Source organism: Oncorhynchus clarkii, chromosome 4 (genome assembly GCF_045791955.1).
Source record: "Oncorhynchus clarkii lewisi isolate Uvic-CL-2024 chromosome 4, UVic_Ocla_1.0, whole genome shotgun sequence".
Lineage (NCBI taxonomy): Eukaryota > Metazoa > Chordata > Actinopteri > Salmoniformes > Salmonidae > Oncorhynchus > Oncorhynchus clarkii.
Window position 1 is genome coordinate 39,206,059 of NC_092150.1, and position 16,990 is coordinate 39,223,048.

The 16,990-nt window shown below is 44.1% G+C and overlaps 1 protein-coding gene across 1 annotated transcript in view; it reads right to left on the reverse strand.

The window, feature by feature from the left end:
• LOC139407980 (ribonucleoprotein PTB-binding 2-like) overlaps window positions 1-15,664 on the reverse strand; it is a 41,064-nt gene extending 25,400 nt beyond the window's left edge. Inside the window, exons 1-2 of the mRNA XM_071151834.1 lie at window positions 15,401-15,664; window positions 1,407-1,570 (exon numbers count right to left, since the gene is read on the reverse strand). Coding sequence (XP_071007935.1) covers window positions 1,407-1,570; window positions 15,401-15,649 — 413 coding nt within the window. The 5' untranslated portion in view covers window positions 15,650-15,664. The remainder of the gene's footprint in view (window positions 1-1,406; window positions 1,571-15,400) is intronic.
• Between the last annotated feature and the right edge of the window lie 1,326 nt (window positions 15,665-16,990).

A 16,990-nucleotide genomic window follows, 5' to 3' on the forward strand; every position in this document is an offset into this window, starting at 1 on the left:
TCCAGGATTGCCCACAGTGTGGCCTGGGGAGGGGCGAGAGGGGTGGCTGGGTATTGGTGGTTGGAGAGATGGTGATTGACAAGGGGAAGGTTACAGTGTAACACCTGCTAATCAGGCTTGGGGTGAACACGTTGTGGTGTGCCGACTCCTCAGTCAGCTATTCTGGAACGAACACACACACACACACACACACACACACACACACACACACACACACACACACACACACAGACACAGAGATTCTCTCTGTGATAGACTGAGATTGATGACAGAGTTCAAATGCTGTCAGATCCTTTCTGGGGGAGCTGTGATTGACTCACTGTGTCTGATGTTAAAGATGACCGATCTTGACAATACTGGTCCTGGCCTCAGAGATAACACTACTGTGCTGCTGTGATATGGTATTATAACGTGAATATCTCCAGATAGATAGTTATCACACTAGAAATCTCTCTCTCTCTCTGCATGACGTAACAATATATTGTCAAAGCTTACTTTGGCCATTTACAATATGAAAATAATAAGAATCAAAATGGTCAACGGGACAACAGTAACAACAATAACCAAGAGCCAAAATAACCATACATTGAACGATAACAACAAGCATACAGTAGAGGACATGCGCAGGTTGATTGGTCTCGCTCTCTCTCCCTCGTCCTGACAATCTCTTTGAAGTTCCCCCACTTTCAACTGAGATTTTGATTAAAAATAGTTCTGTCTCTGTCTTTTAATTCAAAAGGGCAGTCATTAGAATTCCACTAACACATCAAGTTCTGCAACTAGCTACCTTCTCTAAAATGAGCTAAAGCTATTTAAAGCATGGACATCTATTGATTTGAGCGAGAGAGAGGAGAGAGACAGTAGAGAGCAAGAGAATGAGCGAGAGAGAGAGAGAGAGAGAGAGAGAGAGAGAGAGAGAGAGAGAGAGGAGTGAAACAGTAGAGAAAGAAAGAGAATGAGAGAGAGAGGAGTGAAACAGTGAGAAAGAGAATGAGAGAGAGCAAAAGAGAGAATAAAGAGAGAGGAGTAGAGAGAGAAGGAAAGTGGAGCTGTCAAAATATCACCAAGGGATCTGTGTTAAGAAAATGAATTGCAGTAAGGAAAGATAGAGAACTGTCTCTGACGTCCTTCCTTCTACTGCTACTTCAGGAGCCATCCTACCCTTGACACAGCGGTCTGTTGGAATAATTAACCGTGTGACGTGAGCCGTGGATAACACACACACACACACAGTGGATAAGGCCATTTCACATTAAGCTCTCATCAGCCATTAAATACCTTCAACCCCATGACATGTTGCCCTCTGCTATCTCAGCTGTTTGCAGATCCGCATTTCAAAACGGTATTCGATTTCGGGTGTTTGGCTCTCGCTCTCCTCTATGTATAGGTATCCCCTTTAACTTGACTCCCCGGGAAAGGTGACTGGACAGACATGGTGGGGTTGCTCTGTGAACTGAAGAAGATGGTGATGGTTTGGAGAAGTGGGAGGTGGTTTTGGTTTACCTGTCCCTTTGTTGCGGTCCACAAAGCAGTACTTGAGCTCGTACTCTCTCAGAATCTCATGGACCTCCTGCAGAGCGAGAGAGAGGGAGGAAGGGGTGTAGGGAGAGAGAGGGAGGAAGGGGTGTAGGGAGAGAGAGATGGGGTAGAAACAGAGAGAGGTGAGTTTAAACATGGGGGGGGGGGATAAAAAGCAGGATTTTTTTGGAACAACCGAACACACTAACGTCTCGGTGTTTCCCGATGGGACACTTCGAGGCGTTTTCCCCCCTTCAGAAATACTTTTCAGAAGTCTTTGATGGAAGGTTTCCCTATTGTAATCGTTCTCTTGTATTGGGGAATTAGATCAAACATATCCTCAAGTTGAACAGCTTTTTGGGTTCTTTATCAAGAACACGTAGTTTACACTCACAGGGGAGATACATCCCCAAAAACATATGAATCAGAATATTAAGACACTAAATCAGACACCCTTCCTCCCGCACATTTAAAATGGTTCTATTTAAAAGACATTTAACAGAGGCTCCTATCCAGAGCGACATACAGTGAAAGCATACTGCCCACCAACCCATACATTATCTGACAGAGGAGAGGGCAGAGGTCAAAGTGCAGTGGTTACTGTATACTTCCACACGAACCGTGGGGGTAGTGGTGCCTGCCTGCTGCCTGAGAGATGTATGGCTGGTCTCTGGGGAACTGTAAACATGACTTCGTTTTAAAAACGCGGCCTGGCTGGGGAGGTGCCGAGCAGAATGCAAGCGGGCAGGAGATGGACTGTTTTTAACATCAAAGAGGCGTATATTGTTTCACCTCCCTTTTCCGTTTCTCTCAACGCTACCCTCTCTGCTCCAACACACACACACACCACGCTACGAGTCATCCTCTTATCGCGGAAGGCCACACACACCCACGCAGGGTCACTCCTAGCTAAAAAAAAAAAGAGCAGCTCTTATGGGATGTAAGAGGAAATCAAAGCACTTCAACCAGCCCGCTCTCTCTCCACTCCTCCTTCATCCCAGGGTACTGTACAGAGAGAGCAGAGCAACATGTCCCGTAGGTAGATAGTCATCTATCGGACTCACCTCCCACACACACAATATGAGAGAGAGAGAGAGAGAGAGATGCAGAGAGCTGTACATCCTGCACAGCAGCCCATTACTCTTCTCTCTCCCCCTCACCCTACCTACCTACCTACCTCTTTCTGTATGCTTTCTCGCCCATTTGCTCCTTTTAAGCCCAAGCGCACACACTGCTCACTACTGTGAGCGTCACTGTGTTTGTCTGTCCGGGGTGAGATCAAAACAGAGCTGTTGTATTTCCTCAAACTTGTATGTCTCGGCGCTCACAGATCGGAGATGGGTAAAGGCAGCGAGGCCGAACTAGCCTGCTGACAAAGCTCCATTAAGCCACTCTGAAGCCCCACATCCTCATCCTGTAGAACCCCGCTGAGACACTTTTAGAGCACTTTAGACATGCATGCTGTGTCAGACCATGCCGTACTGTTCTATGCTACTCTAATTCTACGCTGCTCCGCTCCGTACTGTGACGAGTGTTCCCGCCGTTTCTACACCTAAAAAGGTGGTGACATTTTGAGCAAAGTCGGTTGGTTCCAAAGCATCAGCCTACCAGCCACCCACTCCAGCAACCTGCGGTGTGTCTCTCTGCTTTGGTTGTGACTCCTGTGTGTGTGTCCTGCTGTGCTGGCAGTGGTCTGACATTAAAGGGATACTTCAGGATTTTGGCAACGAGGCCCTTTGATCTACTTCCCCACAGTCAGATGAACTTCGTGGATGCCATTTGTATGTCTCTGCGTGCGGTTTAAAGGATGTCGCTAGCATGCTAGCGGATACCCATAGACGTCCAGTCATTGTTCTAATGCTAGTTAGCGTTGGCTCGCGAAACAACGCCTGACTTTCTTTATACGGGACACAGACACATAAAAATGGTATCCACAAGTTCCTCGGACTAAAGTAGATAAAAAATGGCCTTGTTGACAAAATACCAAAGTATTCCTGCAGCTACCCCTTTCCTGCAGTAAAAATACCAAAATTGCCCACTTGTGGCATCAGGTGTGGAATGTAATTTTTCATAATGAATAATAATTCATAAATCCTGTGTTTTTATGTCAACCGGTTTTGTTAGATTTCAGTCTTCGGTGATGTACACTACATGGCCAAAGAGTATGGGGACACCTGCTCGTCGAACATCTCATTCTAAAATCATGGGCATTAATGTAGCGTTGATCCCCCCTTTGCTGCTATAACAGCCTCCACAATTCTAGGAAGGCTTTCCACTAGATGTTGGAAAATTGCTGCAGGGACTTGCTTCCATTCAGCCACAAGAGCATTAGTGAGGTCGGGCACTGGTGTTGGGCGATTAGGCCTGGCTTGTAGTCGGTGTTCCAATTCATCCCAAAAGTGTTTGATGATGTTTGAGCTCAGGGCGCTGCGCAGGCAAGTCAAGTTCTTCCTCACCGATCTCGACAAACCATTTTTGTATTGACCTCGCTTTGTGCACGGGGGAATTGTCATGCTGAAACAGGAAAAAGCCTTCCCTAAACTGTTGCCACAAAGTTAGAAGCACAGAATCGTCTAGAATGTCACTGTATGTTGTAGCGTTAAGATTTCCCTTCACCAGAACTAAGGGGCCAAGCCCGAACCATGAAAAACAGCCCCAGACCATTGTTCCTCCCCACCAAACATTACAGTTAGCACTATGCATTCGGACAGGTAGCGTTCTCCTGGCATCCGCCAAAACCAGAGTCGTCTGTCGGACTGCTCCAGTCCAATGGCGGCAAGCTTTACACCACTTCAACACGGGCTACTGCTAATGTGTCTATGGAGATTGCATGGCTGTGTGCTTGATTTTTATACACCTGTCAGCAATGGGTGTGGCTGAAATAGCCGAATCCACTCATTTGAGGGGGCGTCCACATACTTTGGACATGTAGTGTATATAAAGTGAAATATTGGGATGCACTGAAAATGTAATACATTTCAACTCTATATCTGACATGGTAGAGGTGTTTTCTTTTGTTTAAGCTCATAACCATGTGTGTGAGGTGTATACTTTTGTTTCAAAGTACATTTGTTTAAGACTACCAAGAAACTCTCTGTATGACCCTGATTCAGCCCACTGCAGTACAAAGGTTAAATAGTACCGCGAGAACTTAACTCAGTTAACAAGAAACAGTGGTATTCATACATACGCTGTCTGTTTCTCTTACTGAGAGGGAAAGATACCTGAATGCATTCTAAATTGCACCCAATTAATACATAGTGCATTAATTCTGACCAGGGCCCAGCACCTACTTTTAAGCAGAGCCCTATATGAGCCCTGGTCAAAAGTAGTACACTATATAGGGAACAGGTTGCCATTTGGGACACAGCCTCTAATTCACTCTACCATACGAGGCACGGAGGGGAGCTGTCTAAACTCATCTCCATTCAGAGAGAGATATACTGTGTACAACACAGAGAGCATCTCTCTCTACATCTCCATCCGTCTTTCTTTTCCTCCTCTGCCTCCCCCTCTCCTCCTAATGCGTCTCCGTCCACAGAGGATAATGAGTCGAAAGCCCTTCCCGGACCCAATAATCAGAGATATGGATTAAGGCATGCTACACGTCAGGATTTGTTGTCTCTCTTGCGCACAATCCCAGTCATTCAAATGTAAATCGGCCTAGAAAATCATTTGAGGGGTGGTCTGGGCAGGCTGTGGACGACGGTTGGACAATTGTGCGCCGCCCCATGGGTCTCCCCGTCACGAACCCAGAATCTCTAGTGGCACAGCTAGCACTGTGATGCAGTGCCTTAGACCACTGCGCCACTCAGGAGGCCCTGCTCCGTTCATCTTTCCCTCGGTCCTGACTAGTCTCCCAGTACCTGCCGCTGAAAATCATCCCCGCAGCATGATGCTGCCACCACCATGCTTCACCGTAGGGATGGTGCCAGTTTTCCTCCAGACGTGACACTTGGCATTCAGGCCAAAGAGTTCAATCTTGGTTTGATCAGACCAGAGAATCTTGTTTCACATGGTCTGAGAGTCTTTATGTGCCTTTTGGTGGGCTGTCATTTGCCTTTTCCTGAGGAGAGGCTTCCTTCTGGCCACTCTACCATAAAGGCCTGATTGGTGAAGTGCTGTAGAGATAGTTGTCCTTCTGGAAGGTTCTCCCATCTCCACAGAGGAACTCTAGAGCTCTGTCAGAGTGACCATCAGGTTCTTGGTCACCTCCCTGACCATGAGCAAGGCCTTTCTCCCCCTATTGCTCAGTTTGGCCGAACAGCCAGCTATAGGAAGAGTCTTGGTGGTTCCAAACATCTTCCAATTAAGAATGATGGAGGCCAGTGTGTTCTTGGGGACCATCAATAATGCAGAAATGTTTTTATTTTTAATAAATTAGCAAAAATGTCTTAAAACCTGTTTTCACTTTGTCCTTTGTGTGTAGGTTGCTGAGAATTTTTTTTATATTTAATCCATTTTAGAATTAGTGTCAAGGCTCAGGAGAGACCCAGATGCAGACTGTTTTGAAATAACTCAAGTTTATTAGGGGGGAGCAGACAAATGACAGGTCAAGGGCAGGCAGAGGTCAGTAGTCCAGAGCAGAGTCCGAAAGGTACAGAACGGCAGGCAGGCTCAGGGTCAGGGCAGGCAGAGGTCAGTAATCCAGGGTGTTGTGACAAGGTACAGAACAGCAGGCTCAGGGTCAGGGCAGGCAGAGGTCAGTAATCCAGGGTGTTGTGACAAGGTACAGAACGGCAGGCAGGCTCAGGGTCAGGGCAGGCAGAGGTCAGTAATCCAGGGTGTTGTGACAAGGTACAGAATGGCAGGCAGGCTCAGGGTCAGGGCAGGCAGAGGTCAGTAATCCAGGGTGTTGTGACAAGGTACAGAACGGCAGGCAGGCTCAGGGTCAGGGCAAGCAGAGGTCAGTAATCCAGGGTGTTGTGACAAGGTTCTAGAACGGGAGGCAGGCTCAGGGTCAGGGCAGGCAGAATGTCAAAAAACGGGAAAGCTAGAAAACAGGAACTAGAGACAGAAAGGTGCACGGGACAAAACGTTGGTAGGCTTGACGAAACAAAACGAACTGGCAACAAACAAACAGAACATAGGTATAAATACACAGGGGATAATGAGGAAGATGGGCGACACCTGGAAGGGGGTGGAGACAAGCACAAAGACAGGTGAAAGATCAGGGTGTGACAATGAGGCTGTAACGTAACAAAATTAGGAAAAAGTGAAGGGGTCTGAATACTGTCCGAAGGCACTGTATATGTTCAATTCTATTCGTATTTGTGGATAAAATTTCCTTCTACGTGATGCATTTCATGAAGGTTTTCGAAGGCATTGGGTAGAAGTAAATGAAACCACAGAAAATATAAAATTACGTATATCTTAAATTACTGGCTTTTCATGAATTTGATAATATAATCTTGAATGCCATTCAAAAAAACAGTGTGGGACACTATCCAGGAGGTAGGCGGGACTTTCATACAATATTATAATATAGGTATTACTTCCACTGTATGTGGTAAACATGACCGTGCCACGACTGAGTGTGTCCCCATATTCCACTCTGATCTCCTGTTCCCTGTACTGTCCCCGGTGACTTCCTCTATGGGAGTGTCTTGACAGGTGGCTCACTACAGCATAGCACAGATCACACACACACACACACACACACACACACAAAAAAGCTGAACAGTCTCCTCCTCATCCCCCTCTTCTCCTCTGCTACTCATCTATCTGATGACATTTTCATGCAGTGTTACAGTACCCATGGAGCCCAGAGAGAACAAGAACATGCACATGGACACGCAATCAGATCTCCCTCTCTGACCTATTCTCTCCCTCACTCCCTTTCTAACACTCTCTTCCTCTCTCCATCCATGTCTCACGCTGTCCTCTCCTTTATCCTCTCAGGGGTCACCTCACCTGACCCCCCCCCCCCCCCTCCCTGTCTCTGTGTGTCCCTGGAGCTCAGAACTCAGGTGGGGGCACAGCGGCACTCTGCCGCCTCAGCAGCACACCACACAGCAGCACGGCAGAGACTCGTCACATATCATGGCACCAGCAAAACCGCCACACTGACTGGGATATACAGAGAGCTGCCACCAGCAAAACCTCCTCACAGATAAAAAGCTAACCCAGCCACAGAGGTTACAATGGGCTTCCAAGGGCAAAGCTATAATGATATGTTAGTACCTTACAAATCTTTTTAAGTGCATTGCCGCTACAACTCATAACAGCCACTTCTAATTTACATAAGATATTAGATAACAGAATGACATGGTTTGTGCTACATGAGTAAAATGACTTTTTCGAAATGTGCAGCTTTAGTACCATACGCAATTCCATTCCTTAACAGCTCAAACTGCTCTGGGAATGATTGGAAATACAGGTTTCTGACGGTTGACAGGTTTACAAAGTCAATCAATCAATCAATCAATCAGTAATAATGCCTATTATTATTTGACCCTGCTGGTCATTTATGAACATTTGAACATCTTGGCCATGTTCTGTTATAATCTCCACCCGGCACAGCCAGAAGAGGACTGGCCATCTCTCATAGCCTGGTTCCTCTCTAGGTTTCTTCCTAGGTTCTGGCCTTTCTCTGGAGTTTTTCCTAGCCACCGTGCTTCTACACCTGCATTGCTTGCTGCTTGTGGGTTTTAGGCCGGGTTTCTGTACAGCACTCTGAGACATCAGCTGATGTAAGAAGGGCTTTATAAATACGTGTGATTTGATTCAAACGCTTATTATGAAGCCCTTTTCTTTCTAACATCAGCAGTTCTCACAACATGCTATACCAACACCCAGCCTAAAACCCCAAAGAGCAAGCAACGCAGGTGCAGAAGCACACACAGTCTAAGGATACCTGTGGGGAAATAGATGGTAACATGTCACGTGGCGTGCCCCAGGTGTTTCAGTCAGAATGCACAATAACTATGGTGGTTTTAAGTGTCAGTCCCAGCTTCCAGAAAAATATAAGCTTGAAAAGGAGAATGAACACAGAATTGGACTACAATGATATGCTCCCACCAGGGAGTGAGTCGCAATAACCGCTTCTGAGTCAGTGCCTGAGACAAACAGGCAAAGAGATCGCATGACAGACAGAGGGATGGGCTCTGGTAAACAGGCAGCAGCAGGAAGCAGACAGCAGGTAGGGAGGCTGCTCCTTCTTGCTCCGCTCTCTCCGCCACCGGCTCCACTATATTGGCTAGCAGTAGGCCAGAAGCAGGCAGTAGGCAGCACAGGCAGCAAACTCCGTCTCTCTCTCCCTTTACTCCCTCCACTCTCTCTCTCCCTCTCCACTCGGTCACTCTCTCCCTCCACTTCACTCTCTCAACTCCCCTCTCTCGGTCTCTCTCTCCCTCCACTTCACTCTCTCTCCTCTGTCTCTCCCCCTCCACTCTCTCTCCTCTTGGTCTCTCCCTCCCTCCACTCCCCTCTCTCATTCTCTCCCTCCACTTCACTCTCCTCTCTCTGTCTCTCCACTCTCTCTCCTCTCGGTCTCTCTCCCCCTCCACTCCCCTCTCCCCTCTCTCGGTCTCTCTTCTCTCTCTACCGGCTCTGTCCCTGCTCTGTTTATTGCAGGGGTAATCAGTCTGGTAATACGAGACTACTGTTTATTCACTGTCAACAGTGTTTAGGTTTGACTTTCTTCAGGGGAGAGCGGAGTGTTGAACAGAGAGGGAGATAGGGACATGGAGGTGAGAAATAGTACTACATGGATATGCTGTTGTAAACGCAACACAAAATGTTCACATTTCAGTGGAATTGCTGTATACAGTATGAAATGTCATAGGCTACTGTGAACGCAACATGTTCCACTTTAAGTTGCCAGGAGTCCTTTCCTCTCAATGCTTCTCAAGGCAATTATTCTGGACCAGCTCTGATAATAACAGTGTAATAATCTGTGAGCGTGTGATAAACGAGGGACTGTAACTGTGAATAGAGACTGTGCTCCACAGTGTGTAACCAGGCATCATGCTGCTCTAATGACCACCCCTCCGCAGGCAGCTAGCTCTACACCAGTCAGCCAGGCAGATAGCTCCTCCACCCTGGCTCAGAGTCAGGTAGTCAGGCAGGCTGCACCACTCAGCTGTCTTGTCAGCTATTACAGTCCCCTTAGGGAGCTACTCAGGGAGGGGGGGATACCATTATATCAATACAAATAATAATCTATTCAACCCTTGATAAACGCTGAGCAAAAAAAGACTGTATAAAACAAATACCAAGTTATTGTATGCTCCAAAAATGTGAAAATTATATTATTTTATACCAATACAATTGCTAAGAGAAAGAGATTGTTTAATAACAAGTTGTTTTTTTAAATATCAGAAGATTCATGTCAAAATTGCCACACCTAAAGATTCTTGTAAATAAAATACATTAAAATCTGCATTAACATTCAACTTTAAGTTAGTCTCATTTTAAGGAACCGTATTGCAGCCTTCCATGGCTTCCTGTTTCACTAGGGTATAAAAACGAGGTAACACCCATTTAAAATCTGTTTGTCATCCATCACCATTGGGAAAGGCAAAGAACTCACAAATTAAAAGAGACAAATGGTTGTTGACCTTCATAAATCAGGCAACGGGTTTAAAAAAAACTAAAGAAAAACCAAATATATAATTTACCACTATTAGGGCAACCATTAAGAAGTTTAAAACCACTGGAACAGTGGTAAACTTGCTTGGTACAGGACCCAAGAGTATCTTGTCCCCACGCACAGTGGGGAAGATGGTTCGGGAGGCAAGAAATGTCCAAGAGCCACAGAACTTAGTTGTATCTTAGGGTAACCAAGTTGCCAAATCTACAATTTGACACCACATCCATGCCAATAGGCTATTTGGAATGGTTGCCATGAAAAAGCCTTTATCGAGAGCAACCAACAACCAACCGGGTGCTATGGTCAGATGAGAATAAAATAGAGCTCTTAGGCCACGTACATCAGTGATGGGTTTGGCCTCGAAAGAAGAACGCATATGCAGAAAATAACCTCATACCTACTGTAAAATATGGTGGTGGATCTTTGATGTTATGGGGCTGTTGTGCTTCCACTGTTCCTGGGGCCCTTAAAGTCAACGGCATCATGAATTCTACCAAGTACAAGGACTTTTTAGCCCCCCCCCCCCCCCCCAAAAAAAAAAAACTGTCTGCGGCTGCAACTTGGCCACAAGTGGATCTTCCAGCAAGACAATGACCCCAAGCACACATCAGAATCCACAAAGAAATGGTTAACTGACCACAAAAATGTTGCAATGGTCATCTCAGTCTCTGTGGTTTGAAGTCCACAAGTGCAGACCGAAGAATATCAAGAATAAGGAAAGAGTCTGTATGGAAGAATGGCCTAAGATCCCTCCCAATGTGCTCTCCAATCTCATTAAACCTTATAGAAAAAGGCTAAGTGCCATTATCCTCACAAAGGAAGGGTGCACAAAGTATTGACAATTGGGGTGCCAATAATTTTGACACCAAGATCTTTTGGATATTCTTAATTTGAAAATATTTCTCTCAGAGCAACTGTATTACTATAAAATGATATTGTTTTTGAGCATACAATATAGCTCAGTATTTGTATTATAATGTTTTATGCAGTCTTTCTGCTCATCTTTATCAAGGGGGGGCAAACACTTTTGGAGGTGAATGTGTCTGTATGCAGCCTTGTGTATTTGTGTGGGTTTTTTTGTGTGTTCAAGGTGGCGATGAAGGGTACGTCCTGTTCTACGAGGAGCAGATTTTTAGAACTGTTGTCTGCTATTGACACACGCATCCGTACCATCCAGGAGAGGGGTGGGCAGAGAGAGGGTGACATACACACACCGGCCGCGTGAGTCTCACCTGTTCCAGAGAGGCTCTAAATAATTAAACAGCTTAACTGATAGCAGGAGGTGAGCCGGTAGTTTGATGCCTCATCCTCCCCCCTTCAGTCAAACCTCCACCCATGCCTCACCCCTGACGCTCCACCTTCCGCTGTCATATTTTTCTATTTAACCTTATTTATCCAGGTTAGTCTCACTGAGATGAAATCTATTTTCCAAGAGAGATCTGGTTAATGGACACGGAAAACCCGCTATACCCTCCACACCCATTAACATCCATCTCCTCTCTCAACCTGTTTCCTCCCTACCTCCACACCACTCGCCACCTCCCTCCCGTTGACCTGAGGAGTGTCGGCATAGTTATTCGTCTGACACCATCCGCCCTGGACAAGGATGCCGTTCAAATGAAGCTAGTCAGGCTCACACAACGATCCACACTAAATACTCTGTGATGTCAAAGTGGAAGACAAATGCTAACATTTGTTTCAATTAAAATGTAAAATAAAACAATAATATTGATGTTAGAATCACCTTTGGCAGTGATTAGCGTGGTCTTTCTGGTTAAGTCTCGAAGAGCATTGCAACCCTGGATTTTACAATATTTGCCCATCTTTCTTTAAAATATTCTTAAGTTGGTTGTTGATCATTGCTAGACAGCCATTTTCACATCTTGTCATAGATTTTCAAGACGATTTAAGTCAAAACTGTAACTAGGCCACTCAGTAACATTTAATGTCATATTGGTAAGTAACTTCAGTGTATAATTGGCCTTGCATTTTAGGTTATTGTCCCAGTGTCTGTTGGAAAGCAGACTGGGCCAAGTTTTCATCTATGACTTTGCCTGTGCTTATCCTAAAAAACTCCCTAGTCCTTGCCGATGACAAGCATACCCATTACATGATGCAGCCACCACCATGCTTGAAAATATGAAGAGTGGTACTCAGTGATGTGTTGGATTTGCCCCAACCATTATGTGTCGTATTCAGGACAAAAAGTTCATTTCTTTACCACATTTTTTTGCAGTTGTACTTTCGTGCCTTATTGCAAACAAGATGCATGTTTTGGAATATTTTTATTCTGTACAAGCTTCCTTCTTTTCACTCTATCATTTAGACTAGTATTGTGGAGTAACTACAATGTTGTTGATCCATCCTCAGTTTCTCCTTTCACAGCCATTTAACTCGGTAACTGGTTTAAAAATCACCATTTGCCTCATGGTGAAATCTCTGAGCAGTTTCCTTTCTCTCCGTCAACTGACTTATGAAGGACGCCTGTATCTTTGTAGTGGCTTGGTGTATTGATACACCATCCAAAGTGTAATTAATAACTTCACCATGCTCAAAGGGATATTCAATATTTGTAAGGCAATGGAAGACCTCCCTGGTTTTTGTCGTTGAATCTGTGCTTGGAATTCACTGTTCGACTGAGGGACCTTACAATTAATTGTATGTGCGGGGTACAGAGATGGGGAAGTCATTCAAGTCAACAAAATCATGTTAAACAATATTATTGCACAGAGTTAGTCCATGCAACTTATTATGACTTGTTAAAAACATTTTTACTCCTGAACATATTTAGGCTTGTCATAACGAAGGGGTTAAATACTTATCCTCTTTAAGTCATTTCAGCTTTTAATTTTGTATTAATTAGTAAAAATGTCTAAAAACATAATTCCACTTTGACATTATGGGGAATTGTGTGTAGATCTGTGACACAAAATCTAAATGTAATCCATTTTAAATTCAGGATGTAACACAACAAAATGTGATAAAGTCAAGGGGTGTGAATACATTCTGAAGGCACTGTGCACACAAAGTCACACACACCAGGTCTGCAAATACTATGGGAGACAGGAGAAGTGAGCAGACTGGTTTTCCTCCCTCATTTCCTCACTACCTTCTATTTCTCATCAAATAGTGCTCAAGGACCCCTGATCTGTTGGCTTCTGAGTTGAGTTGACACTAAACTTAAAAATGCTGGGTTAAAAACAACCCAATTTGGGTTATTTGGTAACCCAGCGGTGGGTAAATATTGGACAGAACACACGCTTGGTTATTTTACCCAGGCAGCTGGGTCGCGTGAATAACCCAACACATTGGGTGTTAGGATTACCCAAGCATGGGTTAATTTAACCATCAGTTAAATCTGTTTTACTCTCATGCTGGGTTGACCTAGCAGCTGGGTCTTAATGTAATACTTGGGTTATTTTCAGGAGGCGTGGCTTATTAGGGGCAGGCCTTTCAGCTAGATCTTATTGGCCACCGGTGAGAGTAAATGCCATTCCTGTTCATCATGTTAAATGTACCTACTGCAGATTGACATTTTCTTTATTTTCTTATTGCATTTGACACATTGTTCTATAATATTAACATTTTTTATTACATATTATAATATGGTATACCACCTTATTGTATCCCAACAATGGGATTTAAATAGGATTTTAGGGTACTCATGCACTTCTGTAAGCCTCAACGAAACTACAACAATGTAAATGTTCCACTTTAACATGTGATAACTATACAACAGAACGGAAGAACAGGAATGACATTTACTCTCATGGGTGGGTAAAAATAACTATCTGAAAGCCACACCCCTACTACACTATGGCTCCGGTCTTCTGATCTGACACGCTGGGTCATATCTCAATAACCCAGCACCAATAACCCAGCAACCAGCACCAATAACCCAGCAGTTTTTAAAGAAAACTTAGCTAAGTGACCCAATGGCTGCAACCCAGCATTTTTTAGAGAGTAATAATGTGGAAACCACATCTTTCTCTCTCTTCACCTCACCTGCTTGGCTCTCTATGTGTGTCTCTGGCTTTATCGTGTTTCTCATACTGTTTCATTGGCTCCTCCAGCAGCTCTGGGCTCTGTATGTGTTGGTTCTTCCTGGTTGTCTCCATGCCCTGGCACCCTGCCTGCCTCTGGCTGGGAAATGTTAGCTAGCTGCTACAGTCTGGAGGAAGTCACAATCAGCCTCTAGTTTATTACGTATACACCAAGACCATACAGTATGATTGAATGGAACAGTATTATAGCCTACCCACCATAATACAAGCAGTTACAGAAATGGCATATTACATTGGGAATTCTCGAGTTCATACACAAATTCCAATCCGGATTTGATCAATATATCTAGGCCTATAGGTTTGTGCAGAATTGAAGTGTATTGTTAGAACAGGGCTATTAGTAGGCTATAGCCTAAACATTATGGACTGTGCAGAGAATGAATACCAACACATTTTCCCACCTGCTGAATTCAAATAAGCCTATTGTCCTACTATAAAAACACTTAATGTTAAATGTTTATAATATCTTAAAACATAAGCGTTCAATAATTTTCAAACCAATGTTTGATGTGCAAATACAAATGTCAGTACGACGTTCAACGGACATTTGTATTTGCACATCAAACATCTCTACCTAGAGAATGCCATATTATAGCGATTTGATTGTCATTTCGCAACATCAAAAACGACTCACGCATATCGCAAATAAATAGGCTCACATCAAGTCTATGTCAGCGCAGTTAGGCTGGATTAAAAAAAATGCAAACCATTTCATCCTGTCTTCACTTCTGTGTTAAATTGCAGCCTAAACTACGACAGGAGTTATCGCTAGTGGCAAATACGTGGGTGCATCGGTCACATTGTAGAAATGATGAACAAACTTGAGGCAAAGGTGGTCTGTTTGATATAATTCCTCGCTGCATGTTAACTACAAAAATAATAACTCGCATGGAGCGCGGCCGTCTTTAAATGCCTTTCAGAATTGACATGGTATATATCCTTTCTTGGAATTAGCCTGCTAAAAAAAATGCTGCCGTTTACATATGAATATTCTCATTCCTGATCGCATAGCCTAGACTCGCAGCAAAATTAACGGTTCTCTTAAACCGCTAAAGTTTATTATGTTCGTTTTTCTGCAAATAAACTACAACTAAGTATAGCAAAGTATTGCGTAAGAGCACGCCCAAAATTATTATTATTATTAACGTTGAGAGAAACGCAAAACATTAGCCTAGCCTACAACAAGCCAACTTCGCTCCATCTGTCAAAATAGAGAATAGCGCACCTGGTTGGTCGTATCTTGTGGCAGGTTTTTAATGAGGATTTTCCTCCTGTTGCTCAACTCGTGGCGAGTTTTCTCCAGCCTCTTCTCAATCTCCTCCGGTTCCAAATCGGGTAAGTCTCGGAGACTGGTCCCCTCGGAAACTGCGTCCTCATCCTGGCGGGTCTCCGGGCTGTCAGATTCCAGGAAAGGTGCGTTTGCATGGTTTAAAGAGTGAACGATCGGCGGCTGGATGGAGGAAGCTGCCGCCATCTTGAGTAGCTGTGAAAGAAAGTGAGTGGAGGCAGCGGTAGGTGAGCTATGAAAACCGTGGGGAATATTTTATCGCCATCCTGTGGTGGACTATACCCTATGGCTAATTAACTACACGCTACCTGTCAATAAGCACATCATAGAGAGGCTATAGCAATACAGAGAAGGGGAAACGAATTTACAGGTTGCGTAATTCGATTTATGATCAAGCATAATGCATGCATATACTCTATTTCAAATAAATATTGCTCAAATATATACTGAACAAAAATATACAGTCAACATTTCAATGATTTTACAGAGTTACAGTTCATATATGGAAATCAGTCAATTTAAATAAATGAATTAAGGCCCTAATCTATGGATTTCATATGACTGGGTTGGCTTGGGAGGGCATAGGCCCACTCACTTGGGACGGGTTGGACCTACTGCGAAATTCTCTAAAACGACGTTGGAGGCGGCCTATGCTAGAGAAATGAACATTAAATTCTCTGACAACAGCTCTGGTGGATATTCCTGCAGTGAGCATGCCAATTGCCCTCTCCCTCAAAACTTGAGATATTTGTGGCATTGTGTTCATACATGGTGCATCTGTGTAATGATCATGCTGTTTAATCAGCTTCTTGATACCTGTGAGGTGGGTGGGTTATCTTGGCAAAGTAGAAATGCTCACTAACAGGGATGTGAACAAATTTTTGCACACAATTAGAAAGAAATAAGCTTTTTGTGCATATGGAAAAATTTGGGGATCTTTTATTTCAGCTCATGGAACATGGGACCAAACACTTCACATGTTGCATTTATATTTTTGCCCAGTATACATTGCAATGTAGGATAAAAGCCCCAGGCAATACTTTATTTAGCCTATAAATAAGAAATAAATAAGCCTAAAATTAAACCAGGATGAGGAAAATGGAATACCATGTCCCCCTGCTGTACAGATTATAAACATGAATGGCCAGGACCTTTCCCTCAGTCAGCCAAAGTCAGTCAATCCTTTTCCTGTGGGTGGAGACTGTGACTGAGTCAGACTGAGCAGTAAATGGCAGCTTTCCTTCAGGACCCTCACAATGTCCATGTATATGTGTGTGTCAGTGTGCGCCTCAGATCAGAATTTACACATTGCAACCCACTTAGGAAATATTCACAGCACAATTATGTTTATAAAAAGGGATGAAAAAAAAAAATCATCCAAAATAGATATGATGCTCCTTTTTCCTCGTGTGATTTTTGGCAGCTAAATATGTAGGGCTATACGCACTCTCACAATTAAGGGATGGAAAAATCCTGCACGCAACTGGTAAATTAAATGACAGGCTTTAGACTGAAGCGGAACTATAC